General features: G+C 37.6%; 1 protein-coding gene across 1 annotated transcript in view; it reads left to right on the forward strand.

Moving 5' to 3' along the window:
• The first annotated feature begins 683 nt into the window (after positions 1-683).
• Positions 684-18,294, forward strand: part of anapc1 (anaphase promoting complex subunit 1) — a 60,440-nt gene continuing 42,829 nt past the window's right edge. Inside the window, exons 1-22 of the mRNA XM_082557932.1 lie at positions 684-887; positions 1,678-1,917; positions 2,269-2,433; positions 2,653-2,695; positions 2,781-2,878; positions 4,314-4,396; positions 4,645-4,718; positions 4,803-4,948; positions 5,027-5,184; positions 5,443-5,571; positions 5,654-5,872; positions 6,259-6,354; positions 6,456-6,546; positions 7,321-7,386; positions 7,520-7,657; positions 7,768-7,911; positions 10,441-10,501; positions 12,751-12,806; positions 13,634-13,765; positions 14,077-14,151; positions 15,999-16,118; positions 16,908-17,077. Coding sequence (XP_082414058.1) covers positions 1,702-1,917; positions 2,269-2,433; positions 2,653-2,695; positions 2,781-2,878; positions 4,314-4,396; positions 4,645-4,718; positions 4,803-4,948; positions 5,027-5,184; positions 5,443-5,571; positions 5,654-5,872; positions 6,259-6,354; positions 6,456-6,546; positions 7,321-7,386; positions 7,520-7,657; positions 7,768-7,911; positions 10,441-10,501; positions 12,751-12,806; positions 13,634-13,765; positions 14,077-14,151; positions 15,999-16,118; positions 16,908-17,077 — 2,480 coding nt within the window. The 5' untranslated portion in view covers positions 684-887; positions 1,678-1,701. The remainder of the gene's footprint in view (positions 888-1,677; positions 1,918-2,268; positions 2,434-2,652; positions 2,696-2,780; positions 2,879-4,313; positions 4,397-4,644; positions 4,719-4,802; positions 4,949-5,026; positions 5,185-5,442; positions 5,572-5,653; positions 5,873-6,258; positions 6,355-6,455; positions 6,547-7,320; positions 7,387-7,519; positions 7,658-7,767; positions 7,912-10,440; positions 10,502-12,750; positions 12,807-13,633; positions 13,766-14,076; positions 14,152-15,998; positions 16,119-16,907; positions 17,078-18,294) is intronic.

The following is an 18,294-nucleotide window of genomic DNA, read 5'->3' on the forward strand; positions in this document are numbered from 1 at the left end:
GTAGTCACTCTGGAACACTTACAGTGGAACTATTATGGTCACAGTATATTTAAACAGAGGGACTTTGCATTATTCACAGTTCTATCATATATTAGACCTTGGTGAAATGTATTCGCTGTCTAAAAATATTTTAGATTATCTTTCTTTAAAGCCATCCTTCTTTTAAACCCAATTTGTTCTTATAGACTGGCCCTCACATATAGAAGGATTGAACAGCAGAAATATGGGGATAATGCATAATCAAATTGCAGCTTTAAATAACTTTAATAGATATTCAAAAACATTTTATTGCTACAAGACATAATATTTGTAGTATTATGCAGTATTATTTATATCCTCGACATCTCTGAGCCTCTTGCTTTCCTTTCCGACAGCTTTCACCTTACTGGAAGCCTCAAGTGCAAATTTACCAATGGTCTCTAATAGTAAATGTCCCTAAAGAAAGACATAAACAACTGAGTTTCATTTTATTTATTTATTTTTCATCTTCATATATCTATATATACCTAGATTTTCTAGAAATACTATTATTTTATTTTTTAAATTCTATTTTATATTAATTATATTATATTTTTAATTTATGGCTGAATTACTTACATAAGACATCCTGATCATCAGTCTTTCACAGCAGTGTCCATAGCTCTGACGGAGGCAGCCTATCAGATGTCAACATATCGCCTCCTCGCTGCTGATTGGCTGACTCGTGGAGGAATGGGATGTCGGGACAGCAAAGATGTCTGCGCTCATTTGAAAACCTGCTATAGGCGAATACGGAATTTGCCACTTGTTTTTATGTTTGTAGGGTGACAACGTTGTGCTCAAGCGAGACGCATTGAAAGGAAAGATAAGGACTCCGCGACAAGGGCCAGACTATTCCTTAATATCAGGTTAGCGGCTAAATGTCTCCTTGTAAGCTGAAAGCTAGCTGCAGCTAACGATAGCTAGCATGCTAGTCGGGCCGTTTCAATGGTGTTTAGTGTCAGCATGCAGACTCATAGCTGACTGTCAAGTTGTATATTTATGTAATTTACAGCGTCTTAGTTTCTGTAGAGTACCGAACTTTGTTTGGGGGAGTTTTTGAGGTAAGAACTTCCAGCTAACTTCTAGCATGTCGCGTCTATTAAAGTCAACAGAAACTTGCTACCGTGGAAGTCCTGTGGAAATTGTTAATGAGATTTCTATCTCCTACTATGTTGACCCCTCTAACGGGATAGTTTTAGTAATAGTAAAGGTCCAGTGAGCCTGCTTCAGCCAGCTAAGTTGTCGATGTGTTAATAGAGAACATTTTTTAGCCACCAGTAATGCAATCTGTCCTTCAGTCAAGTAAATTAAAGTTATTTACGCAGAGGAAGTGTATTTACACCTCATCTTATACTCACTGGTATTCACAGTACTTTACAGATAAGCTACTGATAAAAGTGATGTCATCATTAATGTCATAAAGAGAAAATGACAGAAGAGAACAGTTTATGTGAAACTCTTTGTTCTTAAGTACTACAGTAAACTTGTCTCGAGGATCTATACTTTCTTTTTTATCGTATTAAATAATGAATATGAATACTACAGCTAAACGGACTGGTATGGCGCAAATTGGTGATGCTCTTCAGTTGTGTCTGAAAAAAGGTCTTGCTTGCTTTTAAATACTGTTATTTATACCTCAAACTCTGTTCTTCCCAGAAATAATGCTGATATCTGAAACTCATGTCGGAAGTCGTGTATGAAGAGACAGCCACGATGATTGCCGCAGGGGAATTGCAGTCATTTGTCCCGTTTGGCCGCGAGCACTGCAGGAACCATCCAAACGCCTTCAACCTGCAGCTCAGGGAGCTCCAGCCTGCCTCCGAGCTGTGGGCATCAGATGGTGCTGCTGGCCTGGTGGGGTCCCTGCAGGAAGTCAGTCTGCAGGAGAGAGAGAGGGTGAGAGTGTCTAGTATTATGATCTATAATTTTTCATAATAGGAGTGGGCCATCTAACAGTCTTATTTAATGGATAGCCTGAATTGTTCTCCTGACCTGCTCTTCAGAGGAACTGGTGTGTATTAAACAGTAAAAATATAAGAAGGAAAATGGTAAATAGAATACACCTAAAGCGTTTAAATTTGTTTTTTCATTAACATATCTTTAATTACTTTAAATCTTTAATTATTTTTTTACACTAATATAGTCAGTGCAATTGTTACAACACTGCTGCACTGCAGTACTTAATGTGTTGTTAAGCTCAAATGTGGTTTTGATTTGGTTTTTGTGTTGATGTGTTTTGAATGACAGGAATTTTGGCAGCTTAGGAAGGGCTGCAAGGGAGTCAAAGAGGAAGATGTGGAATTTGAAGAAGAACTCTATGCAGCAGGAAACGTGGTTGTCTGGAGCCAGGGTAGTAGGGCTCAAGCTTCCAGTGTATATAAGGCCTTCACTGTTGACAGCCCAGTGCAGCAGGTCTGTTTCTAATTGTTTTGTGTACTACATGGTCTCTCATAATTGTGCTTGTCCATTCTCATTTCTAAGGGCAAATGAGGGACCATCTTGTTTTCTGTCAGGAATCAGTATGGCTTTTGCTTTACTATATAGATTGTATATCACCCACGATGATTGTCAGGATTCTGTGCTCTAAGACTTGAAACAGTTTTTTTTTTTTTTTTTTTGTATTATTTCCAGGCCTTGTGGTGCAACTTTGCTGCTCCTCACAAGAAGAATGATGGTACTGTGTCTTTTTGTGCAGTTTTTTGCTTATTCATATTGCAGTCCTGATGAACAAAACACAGAATGTTTTTAATGTTTTGCAGATGAAGAAGTGGAGCTCACAGTGTGTATTGTCCAGAGTAGCTGTGTTAATGTTCACACCATGACTGGAAAAGACTTCATCTCACCACTGCCCTTCCAGGTGAGGTATAAAGCAATATTAATGGGGAATGTTTATATCCAGCGAAAGAGATGGGTCTACACATGAGCCACAAAATTCTTTTAAATCTGTGTGACTCAGTTGGACCTCCACTACCTAAACTTTCACCTCAACACAGATGCAAGCTGACATGCAGCAGTAACTGCAGGCTTCTTTGTGTGTCTCCCATGTTCCAGAACACTGCTGAATAAAAGGATAATTTGATTAGTGGATGCATAAGTCTCTGAAACATTACCCCACCTCGCTGCTGAACTAAAACCACACAACCCACCACGTTTGGATTAGGGATATTTCTCAGAGACCATTATTGGTTAACCATTTTCTGGTTAACCAGTAATGATAGAAAATTTGCATCACTGATAGTGGGAAGTAAGTGTGTGTGAGTTTATGTGTGTGCATAGCTTTGTGTATTTACGAGTGTCTTTCACTCAGTAGTCTGTTGCACACCAACAAAATATAATTTGATTTCAGGATGTGTTTTCAACGTTTGAGTTTTGTTTTTTTGTTTTTTTAAACTTGAGGCATTCGTGATAAAGCATTTGATATTTTCTTACGGGAAAGGTTGGACATACACTCTTACTAAATAACTGAATTAAATAAAGGGGCAAGCAAACCGTGGGTTGGTGTTGTGAGAAAGGCAAGAAACACCTTGTGAGAGCCTGTGTGACAGGAAGAATCCCCACTGCTGTGGTGTCCCTGACACTGAAGCTCTCAGGGTGTTGCACTTTTCTTAACCTTTCAGTGCTGTTTTTAAGTGGCAGAGAATATCATTAGTATTAGTTTCAATAGAAAGTTATTCAAGATAATTTAAAAATAGTACAAGTAACCATTTTTTTAAATAAGAATTTTAATAGCTGGGATGTAAAATGCAAAGTTTTGTGAATATTGTCAGTTTTTCAATATTCATTTATATAAGGCTGTATTAAACTACTCTAGGAAAGCAAAGAAAACAAGTGGGCACCTCTAGCCTTAAAATAAATATCTGACAGAGACTTTATTCATGATTGTTGGACAAAATTTAACCTAACTATGAATTTTATTATTTACTGGTCAGGATGGGTCTGTGTAAACAGAATGCAGTTTTTTGTATTGTTTTAAATGCAGGTCAAAATATTGAATGGTTTAGCATTTAAGGGGGCTATATGGACACCCAAGTTTGTGAATGCAATAACTTAAGAATGAAGTCACATAGGATTTTGAAAATTATACCATCGGTGTATCTACTAAAAATCTTGTACTAGTTTGAATCTCAGAAACCTTGACCTCATGAGAACAAGGCGATGTAAAATTTGGAAATTCATACTTCTACTAGGAGGCTGGGGAGTACCATCGGCTGCCATCAGTGTTTTTAAAAATTGTTGATACCAGAGATCTGTTAAAAATGTTTCATGAGTCTGTACTGTCTTTTCTTTTCAAGGTGTCAAATGTGTGGGCAACAAAGTTTGGACTTCTTATGGAACGTAAAAACACAGCAAATGATGCACATTTCAGCCCCCCTGGGTATGTGCTCACACTCTGCACTTGCAATCACATGCCTTCACAAGTACATCTGTATCTCTGTATCTCATTGTATCTCATTGTACAACTGTATAGTGACAATAAAGGCATTCTATTCTACATGACACATGTTTCGATTAATCAGTGCATCCATGTGAAATAATGTAGTGACAGACATTTCTACACTGACCTACATACACAAACATAAAGTATATAAACGAGGGATTGAGCTCTTATTCCACCCCATACAGGGAACCTCTGCCCACAGTTTTCAGCATGCTGCATCCTCTAGATGAGATCGCACCAGTTGTGTGTAAACCTGCAGGTATGAGACACTGATCTTCTCAGAATGAGATCTTGTGAACGTATTTCATATTTTTCCTGAATTTGTGCGTATTCTTTTTTCCAGGCCTGTTTGAAGGCTCCCGTGTGCAGTATGTGTCTGACTCGGCCATGAAGATAGTGTTCACCTGCTGTCAGCCGTCTATAGTTGTATCATATGACACAGTTCAAGGAATACACTCTGTCTGGACTCTGCGCAAAGTCACACATGATGTGAGTGATCATAAATACACACAAAGACACTAAAACCAACTAAGTTCTTCCTAAACTAAAGCCTTTTAACCCTGTCAGGAGCGCTCTACAGTCCTGCGGTGTCCGGCAGAACCGGTTGGGACACCGTTGGGTCTGATGGCTTCAGGCTTTCTCACTTCTCATTTGCGGAATGTCTCCCGTCATGACTCCCCTGGTGGCACTGGTCCAAGTGGGCATGGTCTTGGGACTGGAACAAGGTACTGAAAGTGGAGCAGCCTAATCAAGTGATTAGCAGACGGGCAGGAATTAGTTAGCGTCTTGTTACATTTCTGAGTAAAGCAAAAGTCCCACTGTCTAAAGACAGCTCCTCAGTTATTGGGGTTGCTGCTGTGTCATACAGACTGAACAATAAAGTGATACTTAATGGATTATATTGCCTTAAAAATAATTACAAGTTATAAACTTAGAGACCAAAACGTCAGCATCTGACCTGGTTACTGTTTTTCTTCCTGCAGTGCTGTTGGTTCCAGCTCTCCCCTCCACTACAGTGCTTTGCACAGCCACCAGAGCAGGATTGTCACATCCTCACCAGGAACTCACTCTCGAGTTCATTCTCCGAGTATATCCAACATGGCCGCCCTCAGGTGAGGTTAACCTAGCCAATGAGGACCATACCCATAATAGGTAAAAACTGAAAAATGCTTATCCCCTGTCCTCCTGTCTCAGCCGTGCCCACTCTCCAGGCATGGCAGCTCCATCCTTTTCAGGTGTGGCTCGTTTCAACACGTCTTTGCACAGCTCATCCCCCAGGGGGCACCATGGCTTGTTAGCATCTCCCAACAGTACTATCAATGAGACAGTGTTGGTCCCAGAGATGGAACCTATCATACCTGACCTCTGCATGGAGCAGCTATGGAGTGAGGCGGTAACTGCTGGCTCCAACAGGTAATTGGCAGCATTGAAATCTAACTTCAAAGCTTTTGACTAGTTTTAGCTCAAAGGTCGCTCTTAAAAATGTAAAAATTGCTTTTAAGCCTGTAACTCTTTTGTCGTATTGTAAATGTGAGACTATTTTAATCAGTAAAGGAAAAAACAATAAGCAATGAAAGCTTGAATGGTCTTGCAAAGTTGTTCATTAGCCTTTAGATCAAAGTTTGTGAGCAACTTGTTCTTTGTGTTTGCATAATACACAACTTTTTTTTTTTTTTTTTTTTTTTTAAAGACATCATTTGTATTCTATGTAATACAGTTCTTTCTGTTGCTTTAGGCTGTTCCAATTTAGCAAATTCTGCTGTTTGACATCAGTTAGCATCTCTTTTTACCATTTACAGGGAAATGAGCAGCCAGGCATCTAAAGTATTCCTGACCTCTGATCTCTGTGAGAATCATTACTTGTGTTTCCTGGTGGAATCTCACCAACAGCTCAGGTAAACAAACATACACACATCTTTGTCCACCTTAATTTGTTGTGAAATGTGAGTTCACAAGTTAACTTTTTTTTTTTTCATGATCATTTTATTTTCTGCAGATGTGTGAAGTTTATTGAGAGCAATGATACGTCACAGCTCATCTTCCCCTCTGTCACAACCATCCCTGCTAAAGATGCGGAGCCTCTGCAGGTGCATTATAAAATTCTATCATGGAGAGTTGAAAGGGAAAGCGCAAAAGTTAAAACGGGGGAAAACGGTATTCATTAGAGTCAAGAGTCTGTATGAAGTTTATGGTGCTGTACTGTGCTGAAAATAGCCCTTAGCAGGCTGTAAACATTGTGTAGGAGGCCTTCCTGTATTTTTATTTTTTATTTTTATTTTTTTTTAAATCTTATCCGGATGATTACAAGTTTTGCAAGATATAATTAAGGTTTTCCTTGCTACCTACAGGAACTAATGTGTGTATATACATGAGATAAATCTGTTTCGCAAAGGATTTTGTGAAAAACTGTAATTAAAACTTTAAAAATAAAACTGTAATTATTTATCATAGTGGTGGTTATGTCCAGTCCATGCCTATCAAAAAAGTCTAATAGCAAAATGTTTTTTCTAGTTTAGATCAGGTTGGTCATTCTTTCCTGAAACGTTTAGTTTTCTCCATCGTCTGGATGGTAAAACTACCATGTGACCTGAGGTCTCCCAGGAAAACTATGGAGTTGGATGCTTGAATTTTGGAGCAGAAACCAGTGATTTATGTTTATTCATTATCATTTCAACTTTTAAGTTATTTTTTTTAAGTATGCACATTTACAGGTTCTAGCATCTTGTGTGAATATTTGATAATTTTCTTTGTATTAAGTTGTTGACAGTTGGGGAAATTACAGCAGGTTTTTTTTGTTTGTTTGTTTGGTTTTTTTGGAGTAACATTCAACGTGTTTCTGACAATGAAACTTTGCTCCTCAGAGTATAGATGCCATGCTAGTTCTGGAGGCCTGTGGTAGTTTGGTTCTCTATACAGGAATCACCAGGGTAAGCACAGCTGCCTTTGCTTCCTGTAGATGACAATTGAGTTCTCAGATTTTTTGATTGATTGATTGATTGATTGATTGATTTATTTAACGGTGTAATGAATCATGGGATTGCTTTCTTGGCTGTCACCTAGGTCAGCAAGGTGTTTGTGCCTGGACTGTTGTCACCCTCCTTCAGCCTGACCAATCACCTCCCTCACCGCAGCACTCCAGTGGAAACTGTTAGCACACCTGCTAACGCTGGCAGTAGGCATCTCCAAAGACTTGATGAGGTATTAACATGCATTGTAAATGCACTTTTCTTTGCTTTTTAAGTGTGTACTGTATATCTGGTACATTTGACTCCTTTGGTTCACCTCTCTATTTTAACACCTCTCTTCAGGATGCCATGCCTTCACCAGTGACAGGGCTAAGGGGTCCAAACATTAAACACCATGATGCTTCCTTTTTGGAGGATTACACATTTCAGCCAGCCACACCCTACATCAATGCCTTACGTGATCCTGTCTGCAACCGGGTGACTCTGGTAGGTTTTCTGTGTTTAACATAGATGGCATTGATCCCTTTTTTTCCCTCAACAATAGGTAAAACGTGTGTTTTGTAATCATGGGGAATTAACTCAGATGATCGGTCATCCACACACTCACAGTCAGTACAAGAAACAGATGATGTAATCAAATCAAAGCCAAAACAAAACACAAGTTCAAATTAATGTTTGGTGTCCTAATTTTTTAACTCATCTGAGTTTAATGACATATACAGAGCTGATTATTAGAAGGGGACTTTTCGGATACAAACTGCCAAAAGATGGTTGTCAGCTGTCAGTGCAGTGGAGGGTAAAAACGCATCAAGTGAAATTTGGACTGACTGCTACTGCACCACGACAACATAGTGAGACTCTCCCTTAAGGTGTTGTTTCTTGTTTCTCATGTCTATCTGTGTCTGCACAAGTGATTCAGGCACATTCATATTTGTGAATGACGGTTACAAAAGCAACGTTGTTCGTGTTTCTGCCTCTTGGGTTAATCCTGTCAGACTTGGTCTAGACACTCTCTTCAGCTCCAGGACTTTACATTATTCTCTAAGTTACACACCAGCCAAACATCACTGTTTCTTTCTCTTATACATCATCAGAAAGCTTTCTGTCTGCAGGCTGCTGCTCTTTTGACTTTGCTCATTGAATTTCTGTTTGAGACCTCAATATGTCAATCCAGAGACTAATTGTTCCTAATGCGGCGCACTGGACTTTTCAAACCTCCTGCTCCTGTTGAGTTTCACATCAGGGTTTCTTTCATGAAAAAATGACAAGAACAGGACAAAACCTGCTGGAGAAAATGTGATGAGAGGTTTTGGTCTGTTTTTCCATCTAGAGCACAGCTATTCAAAATAATTGGAAATATACAGTTATAATCCTGGTGAAAATGTGAAAGTTGCATGCTCTCAGTGACTGATTTGGTTATTTTTCTTTTCAGCTGATGATATTAGCTGTGATGCAGCTGGTAGAATAATTGGATATAACTTGCTGCAACAGAAAAATGCTGCTGTATACATAATTGCAGGACAGGAAATGCTCGGAATTACCGCAACTTGTGAACTGATTACTCGTAAAGTATAGCAATAATAATATAGTAATAATAATTCAAGACACCCAAGGACACTTTACAATTGGATAAAACACATAATGGAAAAATGAAAAAATGAAGAAAAGTAAAACGAGTGCAAGCAATCATGAAATATTAAGTGAACCCTATAATTTATATCTTGTTGAGTTTTCTTTAGCATCAAGAAGCTGCTTCTTAGACTTGCACATCAACAGGAAGAATTGTTGGAGTGTTCATGTAACTGTTTCAGTTCATCAGTATTTCTGGGATGTCTTGATTAAACCCAGCAGAGAGAGGAAGTCATTTGGTTGAAGACGGGACTCTTTTGACTTGACCATTTCAACGCACGTTTTAAAAAATTCTGTTATTCTGTTGTTGACTTACTGGTGTGCTTTAGGTCATTGTCTTGTTGCATCACCAACACCACCAACTCTCCCAAGTTTCAGGTCACAAAGGCCCTGAAATCCACCTGAGGTACACCCTAGGAAGGTCGCCAGTCCATCACAAGGCTAATAGAGAGAGACAGTCCTCATTCACATTCACAGTCACACCAGAATTGGACACCAGAAATGCCTTGACCCGGCATAAAGAATACAATTTAGAATTCATCGTTCTTTTAACAAAGACTCAAGGCATCCCTAACACAACTAAACCATTCTTCGGAGTTGCGTAGACGTTTAGGTGTTGTTGTGCAGTGCTTTTTTTTTTTAAATTTATTTATTTTTTTCTTCACTTCTAAACTCAACATTGTTAATTTTCACCGAAGGTCCAGGTTTAGCTTGCCTAACAACAAAGCAAAGAAGTTTTGTTAAACCTCCATTTTGTCTTTTGCAAACATGGGATGTTTTGTAATTATGTTTTTAATGGTTACTTTCTATTCTGTCCTTCAAAACTTTCCTTTTTCAATCTTTTTCTTATAATGAACACATGAACAAAGGTGTTAGCAAGTTTTACTTATGGTGTGATCTTTACAGGATGTACAGGCAGAGATTAATTATAGATGAAGATCAGACTACTTATTTTATGACAAATCAATACAGGAATCTTTATTTGAAATATTTCGAAGCATTTTGTTTCAAGTTATGGGTTGAAAATTTCATGTGTGTTGCACTTTTGACAAAATGCTGTAAGAACGCCTGATGTGACATCAGTGATTGGAGTAGTGCTTGAAAGTTTAATCAGCTTAAGTTGCAGCCAGGAAGTTTCTGACTGCATGTAATTAAATGTTATTTGCTGTTGTTTAGTGTTTCTGTCTAGTATACCCGAAGACAATGAGTTATTGCACACACCAGTTTCTTTTTTCTGAGATTTGCAATCAGGCTTTCTCTGTTGAGGTCTTTTATCAGTTTTGTGCTCACAAACAGCTGTTTTGCACTGATATAAAATTGATGTGAAATTGAACTTAAAGAGTATAATTTAAATGTATGCACAATCTGTCTCCACAATTTCTCCAGGAACTAAGCATTGGCACAATGCTGAGGATTTCTATCCCAGAGATTGCTACTTCAGACCTGGGTGAGTCACACATATATACATTTAAAAAAAATAAATCAAAGAAACGCTCTCACACATTTAAGAGTTGACATTGCAGCCGACAATGTTGGCGTGTACATTTTAAGTGAGACCACACACAGATCGCTTAGTCAGTGCGGTGAGGTCCTTTAATTAGGTTTGAGAGCCTCTCTGCATCGTGTCCACAGTGACATATAATCTTGATGTCTTGAGGACCATTATGAGGCAGACACACATGGGCAGCAAGCACAAAACATTACACTGATAAACACTTTCACAACACCAGAATTGTTAATTTTTTTTTTAATCTATTAAAGAGGATAGTTAAATCTATTGTAAATAATAGATGTAGCTCAAATCTTTATATATGGCTTAACAGAATGATGTTGTGCATCATAACTACTTCAGGAAATGGAAAGGAAAGGTCGTACATGTATGAACTGAAAGCGAAATGTAATGTGTGTCTGAACCTCTGGTAATAAAATATCTGGAAACAGATGGCCTGCTATGCTGAGGTGAATTGGAAAGATGACACAGTTGTTTTTAGATGTGCAGAAGCACAGATATCCACATCTGCTCTTATTGTGTAATCTCTTACACAGGCTTGATGTAAAAATTAGTCAACAAATCTAGTTGGTGTTTTCACTGTTTTTAAAAAGCCTGTTCTTTTGCTAAACCATTAACATCAGTTCACAGTGGGAATAAAAATGGAGGGATCTTCTTCTTTTCAGGTAGTACTAAAAGCTTTTAGCAGCTTTTATCTAAACAAATGTGGGGCAGCATCTTTGCCACTGCTGATAAAACCACTGTTGCCACTTCTTTTTTTTTTCTTTTTTTTGGGTTAAGGTTTTCACCTTTTGGCTTTACTGAAATGTCATTATCCTTTCAGTTGTTTAAAAGTACCTGCCGGGGGGGTTAATAACATTTTTAAGATCCAACAAACAGATTTGCATAATATATATTTTCTTGCTATGTTGTACCACAGCCTTTGATTATCTAATCAGCATTTTTAGATAATCATCCAAAGGTATTAACTTAAAAAAATAAATGCCTTTTTTAACTTTAAACCTTCCAAACTTTTCCAAAGATTCTGACTGTCTGCTCTGTCTGCTTCGTTTTCTTATGTAAGATTTTCCACATGAAATGGAAAATTACTGTTTGTTTTTCTGGAAAGACCACTCAGCTGGTAAAACAAACTCTATGGTATAACAGCAGACAGACCTATTCATTTCCCCGATGATTTCATTTCCCAATAGCACATAGTAGCTGATGACCATGTACTTTGTAATAATTAAACTAAATTACAGATATTTTTTTTCTAACCAATTAACTTTGAGGTCAGCTGGATGATTTCATCTGTTGTCTACCACTAGTGGATCTACTGTGACCATGAACCTTCTCTTCTAGCTTTTGTTCGTTTTTATTTTTAAAGCCTTCATTGTCACTAAGCAGTGTGTATCACTCTTGCTGCCTTGTGTACCTGCCTTTGTGTCTTGTTCATATGTTGCTCTCCATTATTTTGTAATCGATCCTGTAGACAAGGCTTTCTTCCTCTAATGAAATGGCATTTAGCTACCTCTTTCTTGACCTTTCCAACTCTGGGTGTCCAATTAAGATTCCCAGTGATGTTGATTAAGCATCTGATTGGCCAGAGTTGTTAGGAGACATGGTAGCGCTAATTACTGTTGTTGTGGTAGTTAGTTTGTAATTTCCATTTTTCTTTTTGGGGGGTAGAGGATGATAGGTGGAAATTGTCAGATCAGGATGAGATTCATTAAAAAAAATCTGTTAAAAATAATTGTATTGCACTTTTTTTGTGTTTGTTTCTAAACTTCCATTTGTCTGTGGTTGGTAGCACAAGTATTAGAAAGTTTTAGCTCTAGTTTTAAGCCTAGAATTCAGGCAGTGGTTTTACTGAATTTAACACTTTTACAATAACATTTCCACCATTTTCTACAGCTGAGAGAATCCAACCAGCAACCTTTTATGTATTTCATCTTTTCCTGTTTTGAAATTATTGCATCTTAGAAAAACTAATGTTTTGTTTTCTCACATTCTTAATGATTATTATTCTTAAACGTAATATAACTAATAAAACTGTACAATGGTTATCTAATTCCATCCATTATATAGAAAAAATGTTAGTAAATGTGTGTTTTCTGAATTGCCTCATATGATTGTGAATTTCACACCTAACTACCATGAACTGTGACACTTTTGCTATTTCCCTTGTTCCCCTTCGTGTATTTCAGTGAGAAAGTGCCTTGAGGCAATTCGTTTTATCCTGCCTAAGGAAGCTGCTATGAAGGTTGGTGGAAGTGAACATGTGGAATTTCAGTTACAAATTATGTATTAGTTAAAAACTTGACATTGTGCGCAGACAAGCAAAGATTCAGAATAACAACTTAACCAGTCTGCCAATAATTTTAATTCAGTGCATTATTAACTCTACCAAGGAGGTGTGTGCGCGCGTGCGTGCGTACTTGTTCGTTCAGATGATTACTCAAAAAACTATTGATGGGTTTGCATGAAAATTCTACCTGTGATTGGTCAGTCTGGATCTGGATCTTTACCCATGATTTAATTTTTTGGGAAAGGTTTCACATAATTGAATTTGGCCATCGTATGTTCACAAATGCATTTCAAACTGAAATGAAGGGCAAAAAATTGGGAAAACTTGTGTTGATGGTCTTAAGTAAATGTATTTGCAATTTAATCCAAATCCAGACATCAAGAAGGATGGTCTGAATCTGGGACTTGTGTATGATATTGTGTAGGAAATTTTATACTCAGGAAAGGTAACCTCAAGCTGTGCTATTTATAAGCACTGAAACCTTTAGAGCGTAAGCTCTCCATCATGTTTATTTAAATGTTACTCAGTCGTGGTTAGTGTACAGAGTATGACATCAGAGTTGACCAACTAACTGTCTCCAACTAATCAAGAAGGAAAAACAAAGAAGGAAATGTATACAATAACAGCCTCATTAGGCTTTGGCAGAAATTGTATAGGATCTCATTAGGTAGAGTAAGAGGCTGAATGACAAAATTATGTTTTTCAGGGCTTTATTTTCACACAAACATGCAGATATACTCTTTATTTTCATTTAGTTTTGCTAAATTCTTTAAATGCAACAGGTTTTGGTGAAATGGTATAACATCTACAATGCACCTGGAGGTCCCAGTGCCCACACAGAGTGGAGCCTGTTTGTCACCTGCTTCATGACACTGATGGGCTACAACACCGAGCGCCTGACCTGGACACGAAATGTGAGTCAGCATTTGTATTTTGTTTTTTAAACTGTAATTGTAATTTCCAGTTAATGTATTGTAGAAATGGCTTTCCAATTTGTTTCATAATTAATGACATTTGCAGTCATACTGAGTAGATTTAAAAATGAAACTTTCAGTAAAAATCTTGTACATTAATACAAAATGATTCTTGGCAGCCAAAAGCCTGGTCTGCTTTGAACTATTTTTATTTTTTTTTTAAATTCTTGACTAGAAAAATCCTATTGTGGCTTTAAACTGTAATTTGCATGTCTTGACCTTGCTCCCTGTCCTCCTTCCTACTTTCACAGCTGCATTTTGAAATGCCTCTCTCTCCAGTGATTGCAGCCAAGAAGGCTCGTCCCTCCGATGGAGGTTCTGATGAGGTGTGTTACTTAAGTGTGAGCTGTTGTGATGTTTTAGAGCACAATTATCAAGCTTGATTACAGCTTGTAGACTTATAATCCCTTAACAATCAATTATGCATGCAAGGGTTGTCTCACATAGTGAGACAGTGAAACAAGTGTTATAAAAGAAAACACAGCAAAAAGAAAGTGCTTCAATACTCTTGAATATACTTATATTATACTTATATACTTTTGAATCCCCCAAATTGCAGATTTTAGAAAGTAATATATATCACTAATGATTTCTAGTCTCATGAAACGTCCCTTGACTTCTTTCCATGTCTTAATTTTCTCAGTTACTAAAGTTACATTTGTTCTATATACTGCTTGTGGTGGCCCCTTGGCCAGAATTTCCTGGAAAAATAATTTCTTGTTTCTCTGTAAGAGTTCCCTGGTTAAATTAATGATCTAAAATAGTGTAAAATTTTTTCTTTTTCTTTCTTATATTAAACAGTAATTTTAAAGGTCAAATTCATGTTTTAGAAACTGTTGTTTTGAAACAGTTTCAGCTATTTTCATTTTAGCTTGTTTGCTGTTTACTTTTGCTATTGTGTTTATAAGTTTTAAGGACATAATAAAGCCTTTAACCTAAAGATTTTAAAAATACATTTTAGTAAAAAAAAGAAAAAAAAGAAGCAACCAGAAGTAAACCAGTACAGTCATGGAGAACTCTGTGTGATGGGAAATCCCAGTTTACTCTTAGGAGGGAGGGCAGTAGGGGGGGGACTGTAATCTGTCCTACAATCCTAAACATAGTTACACATATTTGTGCTTTTGTCATTGAGGAGATTCACATTGGCACAATGTGTTCCCTTTCCCCTTGCTGTAACCCTAAATCTGAAACCCAAGTCTTAACCCTTGAAATGGCCCCTCCACAGTCTTCTTTAAATATTCCTAATTATTGGTTGGCTTCTTAAGTAATGTGTTCTCATTAGAGCAAAATATGGTTGGAAAATGTCAGTTAGCTGGAGGCTTAGGCTGTAGTGTGTGTGTGTGTGTGTGTGACCTGAAGAAATGTGTGAGTCACATTAGACTGGACGACAGTGTCAGCTTCTTACCTCTGTTGTCTTCATGCTGCATCAAAGATGTAAAGATGAGGGCAGAATTGTTAGAATTATTTCATTTCTGAAGGTTTTCCCAAGTCAGAGCAAGGTATGTTCAGCATAGCTTTTTCCAAACATCCCAATTTTTAATTTGGATACCTAAATTATTTTAGTTTGCCCACAGAAACACAATTATTTCACGAAAAACAAAATCAAACTGAAAAGTATAAGCCCCCCGATGATAGAATCGACCTTTGTCTTCAGTTCACCTCACACATTTTCAGTAGGATCAGGGCTTTGTGCTGTAACATCATTTTGGTCTTTAAAATCTAGTGCTTCATATTTTGGGTCATCGTTGTGTTGGCAGACGAACTGACAATCCAGACCCAGTTTGCTGCTGCTTGAAGTTTTCTTTCAAAACTAAATTGATGAAATTCCCAGTTCCAGTTCCATAATACTCCCACCACTGTGTTTCACTATAGGGATGATGTTCTTTGAATTGCATGCCTCTCCCTTTTTTCTCCAAACTCATTCATCATTCATATTATTGTTTCTATTTTGCTAACGATCTGCATCCCCTTACCAATCAAATTATAAACAATGGAGAGCCATGAGTTGGACCAAAATGCGGTCTGTCTTGTCAAGTGACCAAATGCACAGAAATGTCTCAAAGATCATTTTGCAGTTCACATAACATTTTACTGACTGTATTTGATGTTTTGGTCTCTGGTTTTAAAAGCTATCTTTTTGACTGGTGTTTATCTTTGTTTCCTCTCCCTGTAGGACTGGGACTACTTGATGGGGTCCCATTACCACCGTCAGATGAATTTCTTGCCCGTTGCCACTTCACTGGATGCCAGTGGCAATAGTACAGTCACTTCAGAAACTGAAGGCCTGTGCACTGTATGTACCAAACACTGGGTGAATCCATATACTGCATGTTCTTTGATTCTGTTTGTTTGTTGGTGTATTTGGGCTTAGACATTATGGGTATGATTTGTTGGAATAAGAGTTAATGCTCACAAATAGAGGTGTAATCAACCATACTTCTTCTTCTTCCATCACCACCTTATTTTTTTTCCTCATTCAAATTTCCTGATAAAACAATGAGAGATTCCCAGCACACTGATTGTAGGTATATTCAGTATGCCTGCAGACTTTTGTGAACTAGCAAACTGTAGTCATGTTGATTTGACTGACCTTCTTTTGAGTCTCCTTGATTCTGTTTTCATAGCACTGCTGATTTGTATTGCTTTATACACAGAGGTGCTTTCTGTTATTTAGCCTATATTCCTTTTTTGTGATTATTGTTGTGGACAAAATAGTTGAAACATGAAATATTATTAGAAAAGGGAGCTCAACACTGCAACTATACCACCTTTAATTTGGTTAAAGGAAAACCACAGTAAGTAAAAAATTGTGCAAAGAACATAACACCGAATTTCATTTGGTGTTATTGAAGGGCTGCTGGAGCTCACCTTAACTGTGGGGACAATTCTGGCAAAGAAGAGCAAAAGACATTGGCATGCATTTACTTGTAGTCTTCCTGATTGTTTTTGCACGATGTCATGTCAGTATAAGTTTGCTGTTATATCTCCAGGCAATTACAAAATCTCCTGTTACATCCTGTTTAACCTGTTCCCCCTTTAATTTAATGTTTCTGCTCTTTCTTTTTGCCACTGAATGTCCTAGGCTTCTTCTCCCCCCAGTCCATCTCTGAAGTTGGACAGTTCAGCTCCTCTGTTCCCTCACATCCCTGCACTCTTCTATGTCCTCCATCTGCTCTATCAGGAACTGCAGCTGGATGAGCTGCAGCGAGCGAGAGCTTCATCACTAGTCTGCCTGCTGCAACAGCTGGCTAGGTAACCATTCTTCTAGCTGTCTGTGTGTGTGTTTGAGGTTTTTATGTTTCTTTTTTCTTGTATAAGGAAAGTAAGTTACATTCAGTTGGCTTTGGCTGTCCAGATGACCGAATCTTTCTATAAGATACTTGTCCAACATTTTTACAAGATCCTGTTTATTTTTATGAGGCGTAAAGAAATGCTAGCCTTGAGCTGGGCGACATTTATCAAAACAAACAGAACCTTGTTTAATTTTCCACTGGTGAACTCAAACCACGAGAAGAAAAGAAAAACACACATTGTTTTCTGTGAAAGCTTGTGTTGTGTACCATCCATGCTCTTTACTGAGAAATATACTTCAGCAGGTTGTTAAGTGACCTCGGTTATTGGTGACAATGACAGTAACAGAATAGGGAGAGTGGGAGAATGAAGTACTCTTAGAGTAATTGGCCTGTATTGTCAGTATGTGGGTTGTTATGCAAATATGGTTCTAATTTTTGCATTCTCTGTACTTTATTAACTGGTTAAGCTGGTTAAATGATGATTCTGATGGTTTCATTAGGCATTTAACTGGCACGATAACAGTTTTAAATAAGTAATCTCAATGCCTTAAATGAGCAGTTGCTTTAATTTTCTTTGCAGAATTTACAGTGGAGTTTTAGGATGACCTGTTTTTATGTTAAATCTAAAACAACCTGTTAACATAATGTCAAGACATGACCAGTCTGTTTCCTCTGTGCCTGTGAACTGCAGAGACCAGTTTCTTTAGTTTTGAAAGCAAAAATGAATTTCAACTGTTTCAGCTTCAAGGCTAACTCCTAAACTTTTATCATAGAGCCATGCTATTGCATTGCATAATCATTGTGGTTTGTCATTATCTTCCTTAGTCTTGGTTGAAAAGGACACTGGATAAGAGCATATGTTGCTCTAGCAGATCCATACAGATATATTCAACATTAATGGTGCTTTAACAGAATGAACTAGTCACAAATCAACTTTGCAATGTGCTCTAATCCTCACTCATACCATCATGGATGTGCAGTAATAACAAACCTGATGGTGCTTCTTTAGCCCAGATGATACAACACTTATAGTTCAAAATATATGATAGAAGTACCTTCTTTTCCAATTTGATAGTGATGATAAATATTATTCCGAGTTTAACTGTTAACTGCTTTAAAGTGGTGAACCCGTGATTGTCAGTTTTGAAAAACTCAGTCTCTCCGTGTTGTTCTTTT

This window comes from Aulonocara stuartgranti (genome assembly GCF_965226115.1).
Source record: "Aulonocara stuartgranti genome assembly, chromosome: 13".
Classification (NCBI taxonomy): domain Eukaryota; kingdom Metazoa; phylum Chordata; class Actinopteri; order Cichliformes; family Cichlidae; genus Aulonocara; species Aulonocara stuartgranti.